Source organism: Micropterus dolomieu, linkage group LG02, assembly GCF_021292245.1.
Source record: "Micropterus dolomieu isolate WLL.071019.BEF.003 ecotype Adirondacks linkage group LG02, ASM2129224v1, whole genome shotgun sequence".
Lineage (NCBI taxonomy): Eukaryota > Metazoa > Chordata > Actinopteri > Centrarchiformes > Centrarchidae > Micropterus > Micropterus dolomieu.
Window position 1 is genome coordinate 22,844,248 of NC_060151.1, and position 25,753 is coordinate 22,870,000.

Below are 25,753 nucleotides of genomic sequence, written 5' to 3' on the forward strand. Positions count from 1 at the left end.
GGAAAAAATCTGCTCTGCAGTCTGGTGTTGAGGCAGCAGAAACTTCTATGTCTCTTCCCAGAAGGGCAGGGTGAACAGGCTGTGGCTGGGGTGTGTACTGTCCTCTAGTATCCTTTGGGCTCTGCGTAGGCACCTCACATCATAGACATCACTGATGCTCGCTAGATGGTTACCAAGGATCTTCTGAGCAGTTTTAATCACCTGCTGCAGAGCCCTCCTCTCCTTCCTTGACTATGCAAAATAGGTGATACACTTTATGAAGCATGTATGATAGGATGTATCACTTTGACTGCCCCTCTGCCCTCTGGGACTGAAGTGAACGGCACCCCAATGTTCCATTCTGTCACATGGTCTTTTTCGCCATCGTGTGGCTGGCTCGTAGTGCTGACACCCAAAAACAAGAATAATCACTGAGATGAGTAATTTTATATCTGGGGGACCTTTTATTCTGAAGTTATCTGTTTGTATAAAATGGAGTTCTTCGGTCATAGGAACATTTATCAATATTCATTGTATTTATTAATACTTCAGTGTTTTGGGGAGATTAATGTTATGTGTAACACGTGTGTGTGTTTTGAAGAAAGACTCACGTGAATGTCAACATATAAATAGCAAACACAGAGATTGCCTGGGTATACTTTTATAAATTATAAATATATAAATAAATCATAAATGTTGTATTTTAGTTTCTTTTTATCAAATGTAGAGTTACAGTTGTACTTGAGGTGTAGGAGAAGACATTCAGTTGAATTATTATCTGCAGGATCTTGGTTATAACGGTGATATTGCCTTAAAATTTAGAATTCATACCAGGCAACTTTAGTACCAAACATCTACACCCTCTTCACAGACACTGTCTCACTTTTGTAGCCTACTACATGAGGCTTTCAACTTTAAAAGAAAATGAAGCCACAAAAATATTACGAATTCTCATAGTAATGCAACTCTTTTGTCACATGTCAGAGAACACAAATATGTGGGATAGATTTTGAATGTGCAGAAAGTTTTTAACATGAGCTGAAAACCTGCTGAAACACAGGAGAGTCCAGAAGTTGAATTCCATTGAATTAATTTATCATGATGAAAAAGTATCACATGCACATATAAAGAGGTTACTTTCCCAAACAAAGAAACAAAAGTGGAGGGAAGACTGAATCATGTCTGCATTTGTACTGACAGCAGGGATGACATTACATGAGAAAAGTTGACCCACAGGAGAAACATGAAGTATCTGAAAGCACCACAAAATGTCTGAGAGCCTTACTGCATTAGCCTATTCTGTTATATTTTTACATCTTCAATTGTCACACCTGCCACCTGAATTCTATGTTTCCCTTTACACAAATAAAAAAAAAATCCCACCATAAATTGGTGCAGAAGAATTCACCAGAATTAGGTGTTTAATGCTCAAAAACTTCATACAATTCAGCATAAAGATTTTATGAAAAAGTAGTGTATTTCTTAAAAATCTTGTCTCCTCTCAATCTCGTGAACCCAATATTGTGTCTCCTTACTCCCCTAATAAAAAGGTTTACTTAAAATGGTTTTCTTATTCTGACCCATTGAAAGAGGCTAGAAATATGCATATAGGGTTTGTGTTGAGGAGTTATACCTGATTCATTTTGGGTATTTTAGGGTTTTATTCTCCTGGGGATAGAGGCTGTTTTAAACCAGTTGAAGGTAAACTAGAAAAAAGTAGCTCCTGATTCATCTCTTAGTGTTAGAGTCAAATTTCAATATATATTATATGTCGCCATCCGCTGGACATATTTCTTTTATGGGAAAATCAGGTTGTGAATTTGTGAAACAGTGGGAGACGCTGCTGTGCACAGGTTTGCTGATATCCTAAAAAAGTAATTAAATATCAAGGTATACTACAACACCATGTATTTATAATAGCGAACTGAGTGTTAATCCGAACTGAAACACTGAAACCAGGACATTCTTGTTGTGGATCCAGCGTGCAGCCTCCTACCAATATACTCTACATATATGAATATATGCCCAGTTTTCTACTGAGAAAACAAAATATTGTTTCATATATATATATATATATATGAAACAATATTTTGTTGAAGAACCAGATACAGGATATATATATATATATATATCCTGTATCTGGTTCTTCAATTTTAGTGCGCACTCCAGTCACCTCTGTATGTCATCTTGTCTTGCATAGATTTCAAAAGGTGTAGTTCTGTCAAAATGTCTGTTTCTGAGATGTGAATCAGAATCAGAAACAGTTTTTTTGCCAAGTAGTTTTTACACACACACGGAATTTGCTTTGCTGACTAGGTGCGTAACAATTGGCATAATATAGGCCTATAAAGATATGAAATTGACAAAAGTTATAGAAGAATCATTTACTATGTGCAATATGGCATTTACTATTTACATGTGCATAAAAAACCTGATATGTTGTGCAAACATTAACAGTGTGTACTGTAAAAGGGGGAGGTTTGGGGGGCAAGAGAGTGAGTGTCCGTGGGGGTCCTTGGCCTTGTTGATGAGGCCAGCTGCAGACGGGAAGAAGCTGTCCATGTGGTGTGAGGTTTTGGTCCTGATGGACCGCAGCCTCCTGCCAGAGGGGAGGTTGTGAAATGTGTCCCGGGTGGGAAGGGGTTGGCCGCAATCTTTCCTGCTGGCCTCAGAGAATGAGTGTGGTGCTCAGTATCTTGTACATGCTGTAAATTCCACATGCTCCAAACAACACAAAATTTTATGTGAATTACCTTTACGTGACAAATCTTGTTTTCTGTATTGCTTGAGATATATCAGGAGAGAGAACGGTTATTTTTTACCCCAATTTGCTAGTTACCAGTCTTTTTCCACAATGGTCCATCTAATCTAAGCCTTCACATCCTTAATCCCATCATAATTTAAAAATTTACATTTCTTATGGACTCAGTATGTCAAGGTGGAAGATGGGTGAGAGGGATATTTGTCATTTCTTCCAAGTTCCGGGCATATGCTTGGACTTACTGATTAACTTGGGGACTTTCTTTTTTTTTTTTAAATGGCAATAGAGACCGACAATTGCTTGGAGGGAACAGGAGTTCAAGCAACATCTCTACTGGCTTCTTTTACTGGACTTGAGCTCCATGAGCAAAGAAATACTATCGTTTAGAAATAATCAGTTTACTTCCCAAGGAACATTAGACCACTATCTTAAAGAGAAAACAAATGCGGTTTCAAATGGGTTTACTGTTAAGCTTAACATGCAGTTTTACATTTAAATATTTACATTACTGTTGAGAAAAAAAAAATAGCTGAAGTGCCTCATTAGATATTACCAATTTCTCTACTACAATGACATTTCCTGATTCATTCTTTAAATGCTCAGAATATGCCCTCTTTCCGCAAGTCTTAATTTGACGTTTAAAATTATCTCTTGATTTCATCTATGAACAGAAAGAAAGAACACAAAAACCAGAGGTAGCTGAGCTGATTATGTCATGTATTGTTTAGTTCCAGGTCCAAAGAAGATGACAAGACAAATAGCAGAAAAGGCAAATTAAACAAGATTTTCTTTATTTGACAGTGAGACAAGTTAGCCAACAGCAGCCTTCCTGTTCAACTAAAACTTCTGGAACTGCTTCTTGGCTCCAGCAGCCTTTGTTACTTTGAGGACGTTGAACCTCACGGTCTTGCTGAGCGGTCGGCACTCCCCGACAGTCACAATGTCTCCAACTGTGACGTCTCTGCAGAAAAACATCACAACCAAGATAGATATTAACATGTGGTTGGGGTACCTCTGTCCAAGCACTTAACATTTGTACAGGAGGGGAAAGCTGCATCAGCGTTTGCCATAGGCAGTGTCGTCAGAGCTTCCTGAGCTTGGAAGACCATCGTGAGAAAGACATCATTTGCAGCAAATTATGTACTTTTTGGCTAGATCAAAGATTTACTTGGACATTTAGACACCAGAACTGTATTACAACAATTACATTGTTCTTAGGAGAGAAAAGTCATATGCATTAGTTATAATTTAAAAAAACAAACAGATTTCAAATTTGGCTGAGGGGAACAGATTACTGCACTATTTTCCAGACCTGAACCGTAAACATTAAATGAGGTGTAGTACCTGAAGCAAGGTGAGAGATGGACAGAGATGTTCTTGTGCCTTTTCTCAAAGCGGTTGTACTTGCGGATGTAATGCAGGTAGTCACGTCTGATAACGATGGTCCTCTGCATCTTCATTTTGGTCACCACACCTATAGATCACACAAAAAGAGGATTAATTTTAGAGGCGTGTTCAGTCTTCTAGGACATTGAACACTCAAATCACAGGAGAAAACACCAGAAGGCCTTAAGAAATTGATCATTTTGGGGGTGAGGTGGTTTAAATAATTGTCACTCCGCTACATCAGTATTGCCATAAGGCATTATCGTCAGAGCCCTGAGGGCTTGGAAGACCATCGTGAGAAAAACATCATTTGCAGGATTGTGACAAGAAATGGGGGAGATCAATACAGATTTGGTGGCCTCTAAATACACTGGCTGGGGCCTGGGTTGCTTCACCTGCATCTGTAACAAGGATATGTTGATTTGCAGTCAGGAAAGTTGCTCATGTTGTGCCCAACCGAGCAAAAAACTTATGGCATCTATACTAACAGAACCACATTGGGCATTATATCTCTTGTAGTACTGGAATTAAACCACTAACTGCATCTCCAGACATGAAGTCTTTAACTGTATACCAAGTAAAACTAAACATCCACTGCATGGTCTACCAAAGTACTTCGTCATTTTGTGCGTCTGTTTCCACACTATTTCTGGATCAAGTGCAAGATGATTGCATCAATAATCATATTGCAGTTCTGTATGCTTCTGAGTATTGATAGGTCAATTTGTGCTGTTCATTATATTACAGCAGTGTGATCAATGTCAGACAATTCATGTGCAAACAACTTTAGCATCCCAAGCCAGTGTGGTAGTGTTTCATATACTGTGAGGTGTTATACTGACCAGAGAGGATACGGCCACGGATGGAGACATTTCCGGTGAAGGGGCATTTCTTGTCAATGTAAGTGCCTTCAATAGCCTGGTCAAAACCAAAAATTACTATTAGTGTCATTGCCCAGCCATGAAATCAGGTAATTTTCTAATTTATGACTGCATCAGCATTGCCAAAAGGCACTATCGTCAGAACCCTAAGGGCTTGGAAGACCATCGTGAGAAAGACATCATTTGCAGCTAAAAAAGAAGAATGCAACAGCTGTATACATTAGTTCGGATACTTGTCTGGACGTTTCAAGTTACGTTACCTCTCTTGGGGTTTTGAAGCCCAACCCGACACTCTTGTGGTAGCGGGGGAGCTTTTCCTTGACTTCCTTGCCACCATCTGCGACAAGAACACGCTTCTTGTTCTGGAAGATCGTGGGCTGTTTCTGATAAGCCCTCTCGGTCTGTGGAACAAGGAGATCAGCGCGTTAAGGCCGTGCAACACATACAACCAAGCAATGTGAAGCCACTCAACACCACCCGGCCTAGCCAGCTACTTATAGACCAACTTCCTCTTATGACGGAGACGAAGGACAAACCAATTTATCGTTTAACAATTTATAGGGGGAAATACGTTGATGGGAATCGTTACTTCTTGCAGTTTAGACAAAGCAATCACTGTTAAACTAGAGAGTTAACCGGTAGCAGGCAAAGCTAACGGAATTAGCATTCCGGCTAGTTCAACGTTACACGAGGGTATGCAGAACGGCAACAAATATCAGATAAAAAGGCCTGGATGTGAATTGAAAGGGCCCAGGGCCGTGTATAAAGGGAATATAAATACTACATACTCAATAAACTCTGACAAATGTGCTCATTTAGATGTACAAATATCGATTTAAATTCACCACGCCGTTTTCCTGAACGTACTTGTGCATCCGCCATCTTTGCCAGCCGAGTCGTAAAGAGGCCTATGAATGCGCGCGACGGACGGAAGACAGCGAGGCACGGGAAATGACGTTTATGAAAAGGCGAGGCTCAAAAGAAAAACACGTTTTTTAATTGTTTCATTAACTTCACCAACTGATAGATATAATAGTGTAAACACATCCTTCATTGTTTATTCGCAGTGCGAGCTCTCCCAAAGCCTCGTCCACAGACGACGGACGGTAAGAACATACAATCAGAAAATGGCAAAATATTGAAAGGACAAGTTTGAAAACAGGACATAATAGTCTACACTTATGAATATAGAATCAGTCAAATGTAAAAATTACATTCTCCTTCTTGTTTACAAAAACGCCCCAAAATAATGTATTTAAAAGAAAGAGAAATACAACTCATTAAAGAATACTTGTGTAAATACAAAAACATCTGACCAGAAATTTTCAATAGGGACACAAGTCCAAAACAAATCCACAGTTGTTTCAGGGTTAAACTTACAAAAAGAGCAACTAGTGTCAATGATCCGGAAGAAAGAAAAAATTTGACCATAGTATTTATGCAGAATATTAAATGATACTTCTCCCAACATATTCGACAACAGATATTTATATGGTAAAGTTTATTTTGCATTGAATACCATGATACCATTCATGAGGTACACTGACAGTATCATGTTGATGTTATTATTGTATAATTATATTATATAACACTTAAATTTGTTTCACAGGTATCAAAGCTGGAAAAACAGGGGTTGATAAAGAAATCCCTCGACGTGACTATTCAAGTGTCAAACATAGGCTGTCAAAAAAAAATCTCCTTTCCTTGACCTCGACGGAAAACGTCATGAGGTCAAGGAAAGATGTAAAGGAGAATCCATTAGGAAAAGCGGGCCGCGGGGCTCAGAGAATCCGACTGCTCTTTTCTTAGCGACGTAATTATGCGACGGCGGATGTTACTGACGTGGCTTGCCGTGATAAAACTACAACATTCCGAAGATGGACTACAAAAAGCGCATCTTTGACACTGCGCCCCATGTTGTTGTAATGCAGGCCATCTAAAGGTGGACAACACGGTGGAATATATTACTTCATAACCAAGATAGCAAAAAGGCAGAATGTGGTAGCCTACCAGTCACTAAATAATGGACAGGGTTGTCACATCAAGAATGCTTGCTCACACTCACCCTCCTGCCCACCCATAGGCGTATTTATCAACATGAATCTCAATTGTATGTAAATACAGTGTTTCCCACAGAATGACAGCGTAACTGTGCCGAGAGAGAGAGAGAGAGAGAGAGGGAGCGACGGGGCGAGAGGAGATGCTGAGAGAATATATGCACTGCGCGGAGCTCTGTCATCAAATACGATTTTACCCATTTTAAATAGTAAAAAAATCAATCGAAAATCAGCGATGATAATTTGGCAGGCCGCCACAAATAAATCAGTGGGTGGGAAACGCCTACAGAAGAAGTTATCCAGCTTAATCTTTGCCTTTATTAAGGCGAGTGTGTCAGCATCTGTGACTGAAGTATTAATTTGCTGAAGGCTGCAGTACATAACCTGAGGCTACACGCTGCAACATTATCCTCACTTTGATTACGTTACAAGACTAGTAACAGCTCATGGGTCTCAGTTATTGTTGACAGTTTAAGATATATGCATATTAGCATGTTATGGCATAAGAGAGAAAAGGCTTATTAGCCAATAGTAACTTACATGGTGATCAACCTCCTTTAACCCGTCATGGTTGGTGATTTTTTTTTTTATTGTAGAAAACACATAATGGCTTATTTCAACAACCCGAAACATAACACGGTGTTGATACAGTATTAGATTACAAAAAAGCCAAAAGAAAGAAGATAATTGTGAGTATTATTAAAGTATCATAATGTGCGTCTGTATTGCAAGGGTCTTTAGTTTGAGAACGTGCGCCTCTTTAAATGTTGCCGCCGCAAGGAATTGTGGGACGGCATTCTCTCCTTTCCTTTCATAAAGGATGGTCCGGTGTACCCTATGCTAAAGGAGATATTAAAGGAAACATTGAGGCACCTTTCCTTATTTTTTAGAGAATTCGAACTGCTCTTATCATGGCTGCCACTGAAATACTTCCGGTTCTCTTCACTCAGTTAGTAACCTTCCTAAGCAAGAAAAGTCTTGAACGCAGCCATAGACTGTATATAAAAAGGTCACAAAGCATTGGTCAATAGGTGGTGATCTCACCTTCACTTTAACGTCATGACATTACGTCATCACGTTAGTCCGCTGCCGCTGTGTGTACTAGCCAATCAGAGGCAGAGGTGTCGAAAACCGGGTGGGGGGAAAACCATGAACAAATGTTGTCGTATGTGTTTGTGCGGTGCGGAAGCAGCTACGACCAAACAACAAGATGGCATCACACCCGGGAGGAGGCGATCAAGGTAGCTCCTTGCTAGATTCAACAATAGTATTAAAATTAAATTCACTTTGACAGTTTCACCAACATTGTGGTAGACATGGATAATATGACACTATAACAATTTGCTATTGTTTAGTTGTTCTTGCGTGTTTGCTTGCTAGCAGTAACATTAGCTGAACTGAGTTTAGCAGGAAAGCTAACCCTGAACGTTAACTCGGTTAGCTAGCATAAATAGCTATACATGAGTGAGTTAGAAAAATGTGTAAGAACAAAACCGAAACAGATATCAGCGGATTAACGTTACGTTGTTTCACCTTGAAAATGTCAAAGTTAAAGCTAGTTCAAGTTGGCCACAGCAACAACTTCGGTAAAATAATTTAGCCTAATTCACTTAACTAACAACTAACAGACTGTGGGGCTTATGTGCTGACTTTTGTATACTGTAAATGTCTCTCACAAGGTAATTTTACATATAAACACAGCAGGTAAAAGGAGTGAAGCATAGGAGGAAATATAAGATTATAAACGTATAATCGACAAAGTATGCTTTCTTATGAGTAATTTTAAATGTGGCTAATTTAATTCAACTCATAGTAAAGTGTGAGTTTAGTGATTGAGATTAAAGTGACATAACAGTGAAACATTACAGTGAAACATTCTGAAATATAAACTAATTTACTGATTTATTTCTATTTGGATGATGAATACTGACCTTTGTCTTTTAGGAAATACTACAGATAAGATACTGGAAGTAGGAGCTGATTTATTAAAAGAGTGAGTATATAATATTCAGTTGAACTATATATTATTTGACTGGGTAAAGAGTTGGATCATACTTATTACTATCTGTGTCTCCCTGTGTAGTTTCATTTATCAGCGGGTTCAGCGGTATGGAGACAGCCATACTGCTGTAACCAGGGATCAGCTGGGTGGAAGAGAGCTGTGTGACCCAAACCACAAGAAGCTTGCCCAGTGCCTCCAGCAGATTGGAGATGAGCTGGATGGCAATGCAGAGCTCCAAAGGTCAGTTATATCAAATTCCCGGCCTAAGATATTATGAATTACACAGTTTAACTGGTAATAACTGTATAATTGGCTTGTCCCTAATTTCATAATGTTGTTTTGCAGTATGATAAACAACTCTTCACTCAGTCCCACAAAAGAGATGTTCGTTAAGGTTGCCATTGAGATCTTTTCAGATGGGAAATTCAACTGGGGCAGGGTGGTTGCACTGTTCTACTTTGCCTGTCGACTTGTCATCAAAGTGAGTAAAGAGACTCTATTGTACCTAACCTTTTTATAAAAACAAAACAAAGTAAGACATATCTGTATGGTGGAGTTATGATTCAATAGGAAATACCTTACATCTGAAGCATCTCCTGTTCAAACCTTCTCAGGCTCTTGTGACCAAAGTTCCTGATATCATCAGAACAATCATCAACTGGACCTTGGACTACCTGCGGGAAAATGTGATCAACTGGATCCGGGAGCAAGGTGGCTGGGTAAGTAGCTACGTAACAAGTGCAGTTCAAATTCATCATTTTTTAGTAGTTGCACTTCTGCTCCTGATTGCTGGCATGACACATGCTAATATTTGTGTCTGTTGTTTACAACTTCTAGGAGGGTATTCGTTCCTACTTTGGCACACCCACATGGCAGACAGTGGGGGTTTTCTTGGCTGGTGTTCTCACCACTGTTATAGTCATTCAGAAAATTGGTTCATGAAGAGCAAACCGGTGAAAAATGGGAGGAACTACGTCTGAGGGAAATGGGGAGAGGAACAAGAACATTAAAGAACTACTGAGCGAGATCAGGAAGAGATTGTATTTGGACACAGGAGCCACTCTTTGTTTCTTTCTCCCGTTCATTTCCAAGGATTGGGAGTTAGACGAATGCACTCATGATCCCTATGCCACTGAGGACGTGAGCTGTGCAACATTAGGGGGAGTGGGGTTGGAAATTTTGTCAGACTTGGAACAGGGAATGCATTTTAAGTAATTTATTTTGTACTTGGTACAGATTTTTTTTAAAGTCACTGCATTCTGCTTTCTGCTCTAAAAAATATATGGACAGAACACTTGTTAAGAGTTTACTTTCCACATTATTATCAATGTCATTTTATTTTTGTTCCACTCAGATTGCTTTTCTGATCTTCCCACTCTCTCCATTCATCTCAACATGGTGTTAACATTCTAGAGAACCCATCTTTATATGTATTTGTGAGCATTTACTGGTGTAAATCTATCTATTTGCTGGCAATGAACGTTTTGGAGGGTGGTCACATCCCATTGAGTTAAAAAGAAATATTTTGGCAAACACTGGTTAAATTTACCAAAATAATATAGATGAAGAAAAAGTACTCCTCAAATAATATTGGGCTCAAAACCCCAAAATAATTTATCCGCTCGAACGCACAGCTCAACCTTATTTCAGTGAATATTGAAAGTGCCACAGTAGTTGTACAAAGTTATGTTTACGTTCAACATGAATCATCGTGTTGAACAAAAGTCACATGATCTCAGTAAACTGAATCTAAAGCCCTATCTTGTGTAACATGTAATCACATGCTGCCTTTGGGCATTTAGGCCAGCAGTGTGACCTTAATGTGGATCCCACTTAAAAGAAAATGTTGTCTGATTTCTGTATTGAGCCGGTTGTCATGAACCTGTGTTTCTTGTGGTCTGTGGATGATGTCCCGTTGCAGACACAGAAGGGGCTGGATTGCTCACAGATGCTTACCTCACTTCACACATATTCAAAGTACTGTATTTTTACGTAAGTAATTCAAACTGCAATCTTACCTACACAAAATGGTTTTTTTTATACATTTTTTCTTGTTTGTCAGTGCCTTGGTGTTTTTTCTTACTAAGAAATCACTTTGATAATCTCAAATTTTCACCTTTTTTCTATCACATTTGTAAAATTGAAATTAGTTTCCAGTCTCCCTGAAAATCTTTTTGCAGTGATCTTGTAAGTTGTAATATGGAAAATAAATCTTTTAACTCTTACTGTGGCTATGTATAAGTTTTATGGGAATAAGGTTTATATACAGGCTTATAGCAGGATACCAAACAAAATTAACTCATTTTTACATACTTGTGATTTGGAGCCGTGTGGGTGGCACGGCTCTTTGGTTGCCACGCTAACACACGAAGATGGTGAACATGGTAAATTCTATATCTTAGCATCAAACTCCTCCAGTTTAACTGCATTAACAGTACTAGGGTAAAAAATTCAAACTGTCTTGTAGGAGGTATTGAAGGACAGTATATAAAGTTTAAATAAGGTAAATATGCGCTCAGCAGATAACATGACAATCTGGTAGTGAAGATGCTGATTTTTTTTGAGACTCCAAAGTGGAAAGGGCTTAAACTTTTGGGGGTCTTAAATATGCTTACTAAATGTAGTGGTAATCTCTTTAGTTAAAAATTGATATTGGTTGTGCACAAGTAGTAAATGTAGCCTGCGGACAGTACTGGGGGAAAGGTTGGATCACTAGAATCACTGAGTGACGACCTTTATGGCTCAAGAATATCCTCTACAAATGTTGTGGAAATCCAGGCGTTGCAGTCATTTAAAGTAAGACAATTTTTTTTTTTTTTTATAATTTCATGGTGGCAACACAGGGAAGTTCAGAGGTTCATCAGATCAATACATATCATTCTCTGTGGACTATAATGTACCAAATATAATGAGAATCTAGCCAGTACTTGTCTTGCTCTGAACTTTGGCAGATGACTGACATCTCCATCTTTTCAGCCCTGCCACAAGTGGGAACACAAATAGGACTTAATGAACATGACAACCAAGTGACTTTATTTTTTGCTGGGCATAATTTTGGTTTTAAGATATAGCTCGCAGTGTAAACAGATTAAAATTGTGTTTGTATTTTTTACATTTATAACCTAGAAAAATGTCAATGTTCTTGAGAGACAAAGCAAATCCCAGATATAGTTATTAAAATACAGTAGAAAAGTTTATACTCACTGTGTGGACTTGCGAACTAATTAACCAATATAGTATTACAGACTGGACATTAGTGAGACCAATGGTGTGTCACACACTTTACACAGTTTCAAATACTGTTCAATGACTCAATGTAAATATGCAATAAGAAAAGCTGCAACATCACAGAGCAGCCAAAAAAGCTCAGTGCTTTGACAGAGTAACAAGCACATTACAGACGGAAAGCTACACAACGGCAACATCATTGCATTTAAAACATGTTTGCTAAAAAAAAGGCAATTCTGGTTTAGATTCATTTAAACCATTCATGAAAACATGGACCCTCTCACATTGAGACAATTCAACAGACGACCACATGTACAGCGGTTAAGATAACATTGCGGCCGATGGAAGGAGAGCTGTGGTCTCTATCTCGTCTCCAGCACTCCTTCCCTGATCCTCCACCTCCAGGCAGAGCTGAAGTCTGGAGCAGGAACACAGCAGAGCTCCAAACCGGACTCCTGCACCTCCTCATCATGAGCAACCTGCAGGCCCTGCTGGGTTTCCAAGGTGAAAACCCTCTCAGAGATCTTTAAAAAAAAAAAAAAATAAAGACACACATAGGCCTTAAACTAGTGTAATCTCACTCTTTACAAACACTTTAACAGACTAACATGAATAGCTGTTTTGACACATGAGCGTGTGCTGGCCCTCACCTGATCACTGATTCCAGTGGCGATGTGGCCCACCTTCACACGCCGCGTCTCTCTGATGCGGATGCTTCTCCTGTTGAAATCTCTGATGCAGACATCCACCCCTGTGCCAATCACAGAGCAGAGAGATGCGTGTGTAAGGGCAATTTATATCATGTGTGATGTTTGGTAGTACATTAAATAGTTTGAAAAAAGAGAGGTTTTATCTCACCTTCAAAGCAGCAGGGTGGCGGTAGCTGTGTGTGGCTCAGCAAATCAATGCTGAAAACCTGTACATCGGGCTGACTGTTATAAGAGTAGACACCAGAGCTGTAGTCGTCTCCCAAGCTCAGGGACCAGCGGCCAGAATCCTGGAATAACAATTTTAAAGAGCAACACAAGCCAAACTGTTAATACTTTCACCAAAAATTAATGAACCCTATTTTGGAACTTCAAGTATTTGGACAGGTCACATTTATTGAACCTTTTACAGAGAATACAAAAATTCTTTTTCTGTTGTGACCTCTACAGGTTTTCAACAAAAACACTTGGCAGACCTTAACAAACTTGTTTCAAATGTTTTTTCTAGATGTCTCTGATGGCTACACAAAGTCTGCTTATAACTAGCTGTAATGTGCAAGAGTGGGTGTCAGTGGTTGGCACTGGTTTTAGACAAAAGGTTAGGTCTAGACTGAAGCTAGGAAGATCTTTCAGCCTTTATTCCTGTCCTTCATCACCTCCTCTCTTCATATAGTTCTATGCTTAAATGGAGATGTTTCACATCACACCTCAATAAATATTCTTATACACTTCTAATTAATCTCTCCTTATTGAATTACTTTCAGGCAGATTAAGTGCACAGCTGAAATAAATCATAATGATGTCATCATGATTGCTACATGGTTTAAAAAAATCGAGATGTATCAGCAAAACATTTTTAGATCCATGTGTAGCACCACGATGATTAGACGAAGTGATGACTTGGGTCTTGATTGATAACTCAGATCCTTATTTACCACCTTTCAATCAGACTCCAAATGTTAGCTTTCTGCATGGTTTGAGGTAAATTAAAGATGCACCCAATTGCAAATTTTGGGTTACCTTTTTGTCCCATGGTTCCCAGTTGGAATAAGGGTCGCTGCTGAGACAAGACAATAGCTGCTCCTGCATCTCAGCGGGATGAAGCTGGGACAGACTGCTTAGGTAGAAATCTGAAAACACGCAGGTGAATAATGAGTGGAGTTCAAACATTTAACACAAGAAAAATAAGCAGAGCGCTGACAGAAACCTCACCTCGCTCCAGTTTCCGTAGCTCAAGTTCAGAAACAGTGGTCATCTTGTTGACCCTCTTGTGGTTTGACTCAGAGATCGGCATTTGTGGACAGAAAGGTGATCCTTGCTTTGACTCATTGGAATAAGCCTCCTCTTCATTGTCATCGTCCACTTCCTTCATCTTCCTCCCTGCTGTGATCACTTTTTCAACAGAGTCTTGATGTTCCCCCTCATCCTCATAGTCAAAGCTGCTAGTGATAAGTTGCAGGGAGTCAGGAGGTTTGTTGGCAATATACAGGGGCTCTGTGTAGGGTCCCTTCACTGAGCTGGTGAGTCCTCCCACTGCAAATACACAAACACAACACATCAAGTCTTTGCAAGATGTAAATGATGGTGCCTCCGAGGGGGTAATTTCAACTGAGGATAGGAGGGACATGTCCCCCTCTCTTTTATATTCTCAGGTTGATTTTCTTAATGCAGCTCTCTGAACTTTTGCCCTCCATTTTGCCTCTCAGGCTACATACAGGCCATCCCCCACCTTATTGGTGAAGGTTGTTGGGGCTGCAGACACTACTCAGGGCTGTAAAAAGGTACTGCAAACTACCTTTTTCCAGGTAAAAAAACATCAATATTTTTAATTACAGTTAATGTTGCCCTAAAAGATGTTGGACATAAGTCTAAGGCAAAACAGTAAAGCACAGGTCTTTTGGAGTAAATATGCAAATACAACATTATTAATCAGAAAGTTATCAGGTCTCTTCAAAGGAAAAAGGGATTACATTCCAGAGGTATACATAGCATAAAAATAATTTATTTGCTCATTTGATTTAAACCATCTGAAACCAAACCTATGCCCCTGGATACTTTACTCGCAATGATATGAACAAAAAAAGTGCAGTACATATATAGTTACCTTCTTTCAGAGCTCTGGCAGTTTTTTCCTTGAGGTCAGATGCTGATGCTCTCTTTACTGGATCCTTCTGAAGTCCCGCCTTGATAACTTCAGCTGTGAGAGGGCTACAGTCAGGTGGGATCTCTCTCACAGGCGGAGGCTCGTTAGCAATCTGTAACCATCACGAAAAGGTATGCTGTGAAGAGCGGACTCAACATCTGCGAGGAAACAGCTGGGTGTAGAATCTGTGTGTTGCTGTGAAGTATACCTTCAGGTAAAGTCTACAGGTGTAGTATCTTGTCCAAGGTTGACAGCCATTGAGCATGTGAAGTAACATACAGCAGCTGCTCCACACATCTGCTTTGGCTCCACGGGGTTCAACTTTTACAATCTCAGGGGCCATGTGGGTCTCTGAACCCTTCAGATCTGCATTGAATTACATCAGGAAAACAATGAATTAAGACATGGAAGTGGACAAATTTCCCATCTATTTAAGTGAATCGCTAAAGTTGCACAGTATTTACCTTTGGACCCACTCAGGCTCAGTCCCTGATTGTCGAGTCTCTCTGCATGTCCAAAGTCACATAGGAAAGTGTCTCTACCGTCCTCCGACAGCAACACATTGTCAGCTGTGGGAAATAATAATCCACTGCATTAATCTTGACATTCCCCAGTTCTCTCAATGGCACCTGGTTGATTTCCATGACTTGCGCAGTATAGTTTATGGATTACATAATTAGAAACAGGGCAGCTGCACAGACAGAAAACAGTCAAAGGAGCAAAATAAAAGGGAAATATGAGGTCATAGGGGGACAGCTGCTGTAGAAAACACTTTAATGTGGAATGAATGCCTTGCTTTTCCTGACAGACACCAGGTGGCGTCTGAGCTGCAGCAGCATAATCATGCTGTTTGTCCATAAGCTTAGGTCTGTTTTGGCTCTTCCTCTAACTTAGTTTCCTTCCAGTTTTTCTCTTTCCTTCTTTTTGATATACGTTTTTCCATTTTATTTTCATCTTCTGCCTTTATTTGGTCTTAACTGTCTCGATCTGTACTTTATTTTCTCTCACTTTTGTCTCTATCTACTTCCTGCTTGCCTCGTCCCATCCCCCCTCTCTGTTTCGTTCTCCCTTTCTTAACTCTCCTGATTCTGTGCACATGCGCCGTTTCTAAAAAGCAGCGTGAGTCACACTGTGGGAAATTCCCAGCCTGTCTTCTGGTAGTCTGGTTTCACAACACAGGTGCTTGATCTGTGTATCTATGACACTTGTGTTCCACACAACAGCTGCACAAAGACAAAATCCTCTGATGAGAACTAATTTGAAATCTGACTTTCTCTGTATGTTTTTGTTTTCCACTAGTTACCACAACAAGTAGAAGTCAAGCTGACACATTTAGTTTTACTGTTATTACTGTTACTTTGATCTGTCGGTTTACTGCTGTAAAATTCATCCTGAAAGTGCTTATGGGCCGACATTTACATTCATAAGTTAGATAATTCAGAAATCAGAAAATGTTTTTCTGTTGCATTAGACAATAAAAGATTTGTTATAAAATACTGATGATTACTCGAATACTTTTGATTACTTGTCTTGAATAAACTAACGATGATGGTTAATATGAGGGTACACTTAGTGTGTCGTCTTTATAAAACTGTGTATTTTAGTTATGACTTTAGTTATTGCCCCTTAATTGTGGCTAAAAAATACACATTCAAGAGGTCAAATCAGTTGGTGTCACCATTTGTGTTTTTACTTTTTAGTATAACACAGATGATATTTGAGCATTAGTAAATATTTAAATATGTGAAAAAGAAATTGGCAAAACATCCTTTATATATAACATACCTTTAATGTCTAGATGCACAACTTTTTTCTTCCCCAAGTACTCCAGAGCAGTTGAGACTTGCAAGTGGTAGTGGAGACTTAGGTCCTCTGGCAGCCGTCCGCGGTCCACTAACAGCTGGCCCAGGGAGCCTGGAATAACAGGTAAGGACCAGCATAAAGACCACATTAATATTTACTAATACACATATCTGATTCCTTCTATTATGGACTGGAATTTGAAAAGTGTGAGATATGTCATTGTGTTTATCAAACAGGCACATCCCACCACAGATGTTTAGTGTGAGTTGGACCATAACTTCAAGGAAGCTCCAACAGTCATTTCTGGCACCCCAGAACCACCCACTTCCACATCCCGACACTAATCACATCCGTATTTATGTAATCTTTATTATCCTAATGTTGCACCTACTGTACATGTGTTTGCTCTTAACATGATCACATCTCACCTAAACAACTTCAAGTATAACCCTCGATCTAAACAGCAGCAGCATTAAGTACTGACAAAGTGTGTGTGTGTGTGTGTGTGTGTGTGTGTGTGTGTGTGTGTGTGTGAGAGAGAGAAAGGCACAAGTGACGCTTGTTTACCAGATTTTTGGTCCATGAAAAGGAAAACATTGGGCCCCTCTCTGACCACTCCAAAGAGTTCCACCACACGAGGAGATCTGAGGGCACTCCACGCACCCACCTCCTCACTGCTGAACCTCTTCAGGGCGATCTGTGAGGAAAAGCATGGACAAAAGAGTCAGCAATCAGAGCACACTTTGAAACCAGGCGGTGGAAAAAACTGGAGGGGATGGAGTTACCTTTTTGACAGCAAATTTGAAGCCTGTGTTGACATCTTTAGCACTGTGTACTTCACCATAGGAGCCTTCCTTGATGAAATGTGAGAGGACATACTCTCTTCCTTCCTTGTATTCAGAGTCCACAGGCTGGATTTTCTGATAGAATAAGAGAGAAACAAGTTAGTTTGGTGGAACCACATTTTAAACCAAGACAGAAGACAGGAAGTAGACTGACGTAAAGCAGAACGTACGTCGTTATAAAAGATTATTCCCTCATTGCTGATAGAATCAGCTCCTGAGAACTCATCTTCCTCTTCTCTTGCATCACACTCCACCTCTTTGAAAAAGGGGTGTGCGTAGCACGGGTCCCCCTGACTAACGCTGCCCCTGAGGCCAGCAAGGGCCAGCGAACAGTCTCCCAGACTGCTGAGGGAGTCTGAGTCGCTGTCCTGCCCATAGGAATGGAAAGTGGAGAGGGGGCCGCAGACCTCATCCCTCCAGTTCAGAGGAGAGCAGCTGGAGCCTGTGTTGTAGATCGGTCTGCTGTAGAGAGACGGCCCTCTGTCCTGCTCTTCTGTGCTTTCAATGCTGCTACAGCAAGAAGTAAGAGACGACTCCTCCTACAGGAGACAACCAAAAAAGCAGGATTGATCAGACTGATGTTTACATTCTCAGTTGAGTTTGTTTAGGGGTTAAACATTTAAGGCCATGAGAGGCAGCTTTGTCTGAATTCAGTGATTCACTTCCACTGAATGTTTGCACAGAAATGTCTAGAGATCGAGCCTCTACCAAAGAATGTGGCAATTTATACTAGAAGATGACTCACAAAGAAAACACTGCAAGCACGCTCAGTTCGTTTAAGGATACAAGAGTATACTATGTACCAGCCTACTTCTTAATGGCAGTGTGAATAGCTATTTCACATGCAAGACTCAAAGAGATGTGAAGATGTTCTTACCAGGATCTGGACCAAAGAACGTCCACTCTCCTGCTCAGGAACACCAGAGCGCATTCGATGTCTGAGTCGCTGCTTCTCTTTCTTCTTCTCCAGTTTTTTCTTCCCCTTGCGCTTCTGTCTCTTCCTGGTTTTCTTTCTTGGGGAGAACTGTGCTGATGAACTGTTTGGCTCCTGGATGGAGGCTGTGGTCGGGCACGCCACATTGTTGTGCTCTGAGGAAAGACTGAAGCAGAAGTACGGCAACGATGTAAATTCCAGACATGGCATTAAACAATTCAGTATAGCCTTTGTGAACAAATATTCAATTCAAATTTATTTATATAGCGCCAATTAATAACAGGAGTTATCTCATTGCACTTTTCATACTGAGAAAATGAAGTGTGAAATGCAGAAACAATGTCGTGTGTATGTCATGGTAATGTCATACCTGCTGGTGAAGCAGTTAGGGGAGGGAACAAAGGAACGTTCAAAACCGGATGGACTGAATTCTTGGGAGTCCTGGGTTTCACCTGAGGAGAGCACAGTGTTCATATTAGATTATCTGTCCATGCACAGTTATGTGATTCTTTTTTTATCAAAAAGACATAATTACATTCAGCTTGGGCAATGAAGGTTGATGTCTTCAATGGCATTTCTCCCACTTGCTCTGCAGTCCCATGTGTCAGGAGTTTATTTATTAAAGGGTTTAAACAGGCTATGTAGTCCATTTTGAAGTCCTTCCCCTCCTCTTCCTCATCCTCCGTCTCCTGGTCTGAAGCTGAGCATGCCGGGTATGACCCCTTCAGCTCAGACTGGGATGACCCGGAGAACGGTGATGTTGAGTTAAAAATCCTTTGCCTCACAGCCATTTCATCTGCTGGATCTGGAAAGAGAGAACATCATAACTGACTGATAAGTAAAAGTGCTTTCTTTCCAATTGTCCAAATAACAACATTAATGTCAAATAAGTATTATTTGTATAAAAACTGATCACATGTGCATGAACCTCTTTTCTGAAATCTTGGTGGAAACCCTCAATTCTCAATTTGTGTCTCTGAAAGAAACTGATCAGATATGTTTTTAGAGTTGACTGAAGACATGATGGCTGTGTTTCATTGATGAGACTTTTCAAAATGAAAAGACGTTTATAACCAAATAAATGTCTCATTTTCAAGTTAAATGTTCTACTAACCCCTAACTTTCTTTTTCATTTGATTAATTGAGTTCTCAATGTTTTATGTGTTTATTTTAGCCTGACTGACAAATATTTCATTCTGTTATTTTCAGGATCACCAATTGTAGCAGAGAGCTCATAAACTTGACTCAACTTAAGATGAAATGTTTACTTCTGTCAAAAGAAATATACACTCACTTCAATGCAACAATGACAGACTTTGTACTGTAGTTATGTATTAATCAGCTTCTTTATAGCTTAGCTAAAGGTTAACATATTTGACTTTGTCAAGCAAGTTCAGGATCACAATGATCACTTGACCTGAAACAAACTGAAATAAACTGAAACTCTGAAAGTTTGCGGTGGGCAGATGAGACAGGAAACGCAACCCTGGCCTTGTTTTGACAGTTGCAACTGTGTCGTTGAATGCAAGTCCTCTGTTTCAGTCAGAGGAAGTGTAACTACAGCACATTAGGCACAGCCGAGCTGAATTTCCAATAAAGATTTGAACAATTGACTGCCGATGGCTTGGGGGTTATAATTGTCACAAAATATATAACTGTAAAATTGCCACAGTCATTTTCCTCTCAGCACTGGTTCTATGCATTAAATGCAGTTTCAAAAGGTTCAGACTTAGAACTGAGTTGCAGCATGTTGCGTCAGTGTGTCCATGACACTTTACCGAAGCTTCTCCCTGTCACTCAGCTAACTGCACATATACATATAGACATTCTTGATAGAGGTTGCACCAGGATTAATCCTGAGATGTTAAAATAATCGCATGGCTGCCAAAAACGTTCCAGAGCCATTTTTGCATATTGACAATACTAACACGTTACTAACACAAGTAATACTAAAGTAAACTTACATCAAACAGTAGTCAAATTTCAATAAAAGCTATTTAAGTTTAGTAGCGACATTACCTTATGTGCCGACTTCATGCACTGCAAGATTATCTAGAACAAAGCAATTCAACTGTCACTTCCTTCTTAAGACGCCACACCGGTGCTGAAAGCACTGCAGCACACCACACCCCAATGAATATACGTGGAAAGGAAATGGAGAAAAACCCACTGCAATAAACACAACCACAAAAACAACTCTGTATGTGTGAGGCCCAGGGGTGCGTACACGTACCGAAAGATGCCAGTCTGGACTGCTCTCTCTCTCTCTCTTGTGTAGCCGCTCTGAATAGACTGTCAACTACATTAGTAAAACTAGGTGCTGTGGTCTGCCTCGTCCTCCATGCCCTGATTCTCAGTAATGTCTCAGCTCCGGCTCTGCTCAGTGCTCTGCATGATGCTGGCTCTCAGCCAACTGGGGGGGAGGAGCGGGCTGACAATGACTTATGGGAAATGCTTCTCCACTTCCCCATATTCCCCCTCCCTCCTCTCCCACCAACTTACTGCGCTTCCCTCTGACTAGATTAAAGGATAACAAGTTTGGTTATACTTTTGATGAAGCAGAACACCAGATCTCCGTGGCCTACGCCTAGTCAGATATACTCAGGTTTTACTCTGAAAAGAATTAACAATGGCTGTGATCTTTACAGCATAGCATCAAAAACAAATTAAAAGTAGAATATGGACAAATAAATGTTTGCTAATGGCAATATTGTTGTTATACATTCATGCCAATAAAGCTGATTTGAATTTGAATTTAATTAAGTCAAAAACACCACAGAACTGTCACATCACTATGAGCATGTTGTTAACTGTAATTTGGGATGAGTTTCTGACCTTCTGCACGAACCCACAAAACTAAATGAAATGTCGGCATTTTGTGACCTTTCAAGTCCTCTGACATCCTAATGAGCATGTGCCCTGTGGCCAACTAACATATATATGACACATGTCATGTCACACGCCCACACACTCTCCATTATGTTGAAAAAGAACAACAACAACACAGACCAAACGTCTGTCTGTCAAAATGGGATCTGATATTAATTGCATCTTGTAGAAAATATTTGCGAGCAAGAGAATTTGGAGCGAGCATATGAGCTGTCACTTGAAATGTGAGGTGTTTTATCTGGCTATCTGAAAGAATCTCGCATTGCTCTTCCTTTCAGAACACAGGAAATTCAGAATACCATTTGAGAGGCTCCGCCATGAACCATAGCCAAGAAATGGTCTCAAATCACAAACAACATATAAAACTAAGATAATGCTGTTAGGGATGCAACTAACAATTATTGTCATTGATCATTTCCTCAATTAATGGTTTGGCCTAGCACTGAAATGACTAATCGATCAACAGGAAATTAATCTGAAATTACTCTGATTAATGCTTAATCATTCATTAAGCAATCAAGTCATTTTTAAAGTTTCTCAAATGTGATTTTTTTCGGGCTGTGAGAAATTGTGATGAGCTTGCTGGCATTCTAAAGTAAAGACTAATTAATTAATAGATTAATTGAGAGAATGATACCCAGTAACGAAAATAATCATTAATTACAGCTCCTAAAGTCCAAAGTAATGTCTACAAATAGCTTATTTTGTCTAAAAGAAAAAAGATATTCAACTTAAAATTACATAACGTCAAAGAATGTTCTTTGGAGATCATAATCAGTTGTTTCAGTTCTAAATGCAATACAATACAATCACTAACTACTGCCTTGAAATTTACAATCACGCTGAACCTACACCTCTCTGACAGTGTCAACAGGAACTGAACAACTGCAAGCTTCACAGAGATAGCAATTATTATGGGCTATTGCATTGGATTACATGAGATTGGACATGGGTACCTAATAAACTCATAACACACAATAACCTTAAGTCTTAAATATGAAGTTGAACAATTTATTGTATTCTAATGTTGCAGAGAAATCCTGAGATTAACTCCACATACAGTCAGTAGCTATATTGAGCCAACTTCTGCTGTACACCCACACAGATTAATGAAATTCCAATGCCTTTAGTAAGGATGGGGAAAAGGGACTCACTCTGAAGTCGGCCACAGAGAACATACAGCCAAGCAAGGAACATCGCCTGCTTCTCAGGAAAATGTCCCAGTCTTTGACTACTTTGTCCATAGTGTTTAAGACACCATATGACTTAAAGTTGCACTCAGACTGACCAGTCACACCTCTCTGTGTCACTTCCCTTTTCACTGTTACTTCATCATTATTAGCTGAAATGAAGAAATGTGTGTCCTGACAGTAAAAAAACAATATTCACTTGGGTGCACACATTTTGTAGAGTCCTCTGTTTCCAACGTTTTCTACCAATTTCCATTCAACTGATCACGTTCTGTGCATTAATTGTCGATATTTGAAAATGATCAATTCCCTTGACAATTATCTGTTTTATATCATTGTAAACTGAATATATATTTGGGCTATGAACTGTTGTCAAACAAAACAAGACATTTGAAGACGTCACCTTGAACTTTGAAAACAATGGTCTTATAACTTATAATGAAAATAATCATTAGTTGCAGCCATTCATTCAACATAATAACTTGAAAATTCATCAAAAAGCATGTATCCCCCTCCAATATCACTATTGTAAATGCCAGGATATTAAGACAAATGACAAAATCAGAAACACACTAATTGGAATAATTCACATATTTTAACACCAAATTACATGAATGATGGTGACATTCTAAACTGTAACACTGGTGTAATTTCAGTCATGTATAACTTGTAATCTGGCATGTATTTTACATATTGTATACTATGTTAGACTACACCGTAGTCTAATATAGCTATGCAGTGAATTACTCTATTACCATTACTCTATGGTATAGGAGTGCACAGGAGTGGCAGCCTACTTTGTATGTAGTGAACAGACTTTATATAATGTCTTTTCTCCACTTTCACTTTCTCTCTATTTTGCAGAGGAAAGGAGAATAGGACACCATTGGTTTTGTTATTCAATGATGGACCCAGGCCACCGTTGCTTAGCTGTAAATGCATGCCAGGAGTTTGACTCTGGGCCAAGAATGGATGCATGCATTTGTGCAATGTGTGAGAAGCAGCAGAACTAGGACTAAACTTATGCAGTTAATGTCAAGTGTGACTAACTACAGTATAAATCTGGTAGACATGAACTAATAATGGTTTACTGTTAAATATACCAATCAGGCAGATATGATCTGATAATGGCATAACAACAAATATTATAATATAATATTGGACAACATGAAATTAACATGATAGCGTACCGGAACATGATAGCCGGAAAAGTAGGTACAATTAGTAATTAGTAAAGCTAAACATATGAAAAATCACACCTTTTTCTTGTTTTCTTACGTGTTGCATGTGTAACTTGGAGCTAAGAATGTACTGTTTGTATCTACTTGCATTATTTTCAGATTTTAATAGGCCAATTGGTTTATCTTCAGCTAGTAACGTTAGCACTGGAAAACGTACAAGCTGGAGTGCAACTGTTGTTTTAATCACAGACATCTGGCTTCAACAGGCGTATGTGCGGTTTTGAAAAAGTTTGGTGATCTGTAACGTCCTGACCAAACTTACAGTAACAGCAGCCTACATTTTATTGGGCCGACCTTTGTTGTTTTTAGCTATTGTCAATAAATTGGCAACATATAACCATATAAATATATCATATATCACCGTTAGCTGTGTTATTCTTCTTCGAGTGTGTACGCGCTCTCCCTGTACTGAAAACAATAACTTCCTTGTAGCCACACTCACCGACATGTTTTTCCCATTCGTTGAGAAGTCGAACTTTTGGATATAAAAAAGCTGCCTCAAAAGAGCGAAGAAACGACTTAGGTCGGACACCTGTGTCACTAGCTAAACTATTTAATTTAATGAGAAAGAATATGTACAGTAGACTCTTTACTTACCGAGCTTTCAATTAGAAGGCGTCGGCCGATGGTGATCAGATCGGTTTCTAGCTAGAATGATGGCTTCCGGTTATTTCTGTCAAAGTAAATATAAGCTTCCCTTAATATTACTATAATGGTATTCAAAATAACAAGATAAAAAATAGGCTTGGCGTTAATATTATTAATAATTTAATGTTTTGATATGTTTTTGTTGCAGCTTGCGCTCTAGTAATATAGATGCATTTTTAGTAAGTGCCGATAAAGCTTTTATTTTGAAGTTGAAATGGCTAAACTTCCTGCATGCGCCAGTTTTTTATGTGATGAGTTCCCATATTTTTATATACAGTCTATGGTTCCCATACCCTACAATATCCTTCAGAAACTCTTCCCAATTCTACTCGAAATGTACTATTCACTCGTTACGAACCAAATATTTAAAATTCCCTATTTTTCCCAAAGCCAAAGAAATACATTTTAAATTTTTAAATGGTGTGTATCCATTCAGCGACTGTTACGGCAGCGTTTTGGAATAGAAACCAATAATTGTGTATTTTGTTATGACAATGAAACTACTGTTCATTAATTTTTCCATTGTATATATTGTAAAGCCTTATGGCTTAATACAGTAATACATAGGCTTTACTTGGGCGGGCGCCCAGGTAGATTAACAGGCGCCCAGGTAAATTTGGCGACTCATTTTAAAACCGTTCTTGATTGCAGCTCTGCGCCGCGAGCGAACATTCGCTCCGCACATCCTCTCACTCGGTCGCTCTCTCTCTCGCAAACACGGACAACAGACCCGTCTGTGAACTGAATGATTGGTATCATAAACACTGCTGCACAAATCTGCCCAACACAACGCTGTCAATGTCGTAGACCCACCTTCAAAACAGCATGTAGGAGCCTAGCTAATAAGGAGAGCCCCCCTCCCCCGCCACAGTTACGTTGCCAATCTGTTGGAAACTGGCTTTACCCAAAGGTTTTCCACCTCAAGAGCTTTTCTCTGAAGGACATGGTTGTGTCAGGGACAACAACAAAGACGACTTTCTGATTAATAACATTGTCATTCTTGGGAAATTTTATATTCACAAATCCAAGTTTTCGAAAGTGAAACCTAAGTTTTGTGTA

The 25,753-nt window shown here is 39.5% G+C and overlaps 3 protein-coding genes and 3 non-coding genes across 8 annotated transcripts; 1 reads left to right on the forward strand and 5 right to left on the reverse strand.

Annotated features, from left to right (window-relative positions):
- Positions 1-3,514: 3,514 nt before the first annotated feature.
- On the reverse strand, positions 3,515-5,991 carry rps11 (ribosomal protein S11). The gene is made up of 5 exons (XM_046043573.1): positions 5,875-5,991; positions 5,268-5,408; positions 4,969-5,044; positions 4,085-4,214; positions 3,515-3,701 (listed from the first exon to the last, which is right to left on the reverse strand). Exons 1-5 carry the CDS (start codon positions 5,887-5,889, stop codon positions 3,578-3,580), a joined length of 486 nt encoding a protein of 161 aa, XP_045899529.1. The 5' UTR covers positions 5,890-5,991; the 3' UTR covers positions 3,515-3,577.
- On the reverse strand, positions 3,788-3,871 carry LOC123967536. Its single transcript, XR_006824261.1, has one exon. It is a non-coding gene; the product is annotated as a small nucleolar RNA SNORD35 (small nucleolar RNA).
- Positions 4,358-4,441, reverse strand: LOC123967535. The gene has a single exon (XR_006824260.1). It is a non-coding gene; the product is annotated as a small nucleolar RNA SNORD35 (small nucleolar RNA).
- On the reverse strand, positions 5,112-5,195 carry LOC123967534. Its single transcript, XR_006824259.1, has one exon. It is a non-coding gene; the product is annotated as a small nucleolar RNA SNORD35 (small nucleolar RNA).
- Positions 5,992-8,194: 2,203 nt separating the features above from the next.
- On the forward strand, positions 8,195-11,291 carry LOC123967477 (apoptosis regulator BAX-like). The gene is made up of 6 exons (XM_046043585.1): positions 8,195-8,305; positions 9,009-9,057; positions 9,148-9,306; positions 9,412-9,547; positions 9,681-9,785; positions 9,904-11,291. Exons 1-6 carry the CDS (start codon positions 8,275-8,277, stop codon positions 10,006-10,008), a joined length of 585 nt encoding a protein of 194 aa, XP_045899541.1. The 5' UTR covers positions 8,195-8,274; the 3' UTR covers positions 10,009-11,291.
- A 785-nt stretch (positions 11,292-12,076) lies between these two features.
- Positions 12,077-24,757, reverse strand: map3k14a (mitogen-activated protein kinase kinase kinase 14a). 3 transcript variants are annotated; one of them, XM_046042828.1, is made up of 16 exons: positions 24,644-24,757; positions 19,262-19,531; positions 19,097-19,178; positions 18,670-18,892; positions 17,963-18,331; positions 17,733-17,867; positions 17,515-17,644; positions 16,930-17,058; positions 15,609-15,713; positions 15,353-15,510; positions 15,106-15,256; positions 14,214-14,534; positions 14,022-14,131; positions 13,153-13,291; positions 12,945-13,045; positions 12,077-12,818 (listed from the first exon to the last, which is right to left on the reverse strand). In XM_046042828.1, exons 2-16 carry the CDS (start codon positions 19,515-19,517, stop codon positions 12,657-12,659), a joined length of 2,571 nt encoding a protein of 856 aa, XP_045898784.1. In that variant the 5' UTR covers positions 19,518-19,531; positions 24,644-24,757; the 3' UTR covers positions 12,077-12,656. The 3 variants fall into 3 exon arrangements, with proteins under 3 accessions (XP_045898784.1, XP_045898789.1, XP_045898776.1); XM_046042833.1 differs by lacking the exon at positions 24,644-24,757 and adding an exon at positions 24,489-24,613; XM_046042820.1 differs by lacking the exon at positions 24,644-24,757 and adding an exon at positions 20,960-21,089.
- Between the last annotated feature and the right edge of the window lie 996 nt (positions 24,758-25,753).

Coding starts and splice junctions, on each gene's coding strand:
- rps11 (XM_046043573.1), bottom strand. Junction 5,045..5,267: donor GCTTCAAAACCCCAAGAGAG/GTAACGTAACTT, acceptor GGTTTTGACCAG/GCTATTGAAGGCACTTACAT. Junction 4,215..4,968: donor CCGTGGCCGTATCCTCTCTG/GTCAGTATAACA, acceptor TGTGATCTATAG/GTGTGGTGACCAAAATGAAG.
- LOC123967477 (XM_046043585.1), top strand. CDS start 8,275: ATGGCATCACACCCGGGAGGAGGCGATCAAG. Junction 8,306..9,008: donor CCCGGGAGGAGGCGATCAAG/GTAGCTCCTTGC, acceptor TTTGTCTTTTAG/GAAATACTACAGATAAGATA. Junction 9,058..9,147: donor GGAGCTGATTTATTAAAAGA/GTGAGTATATAA, acceptor CTCCCTGTGTAG/TTTCATTTATCAGCGGGTTC.
- map3k14a (XM_046042828.1), bottom strand. CDS start 19,517: ATGGCTGTGAGGCAAAGGATTTTTAACTCAACATCACCGTTCTCCGGG. Junction 18,893..19,096: donor CCTAACTGCTTCACCAGCAG/GTATGACATTAC, acceptor CTTCTGCTTCAG/TCTTTCCTCAGAGCACAACA. Junction 13,046..13,152: donor GCCACCCTGCTGCTTTGAAG/GTGAGATAAAAC, acceptor TGATTGGCACAG/GGGTGGATGTCTGCATCAGA.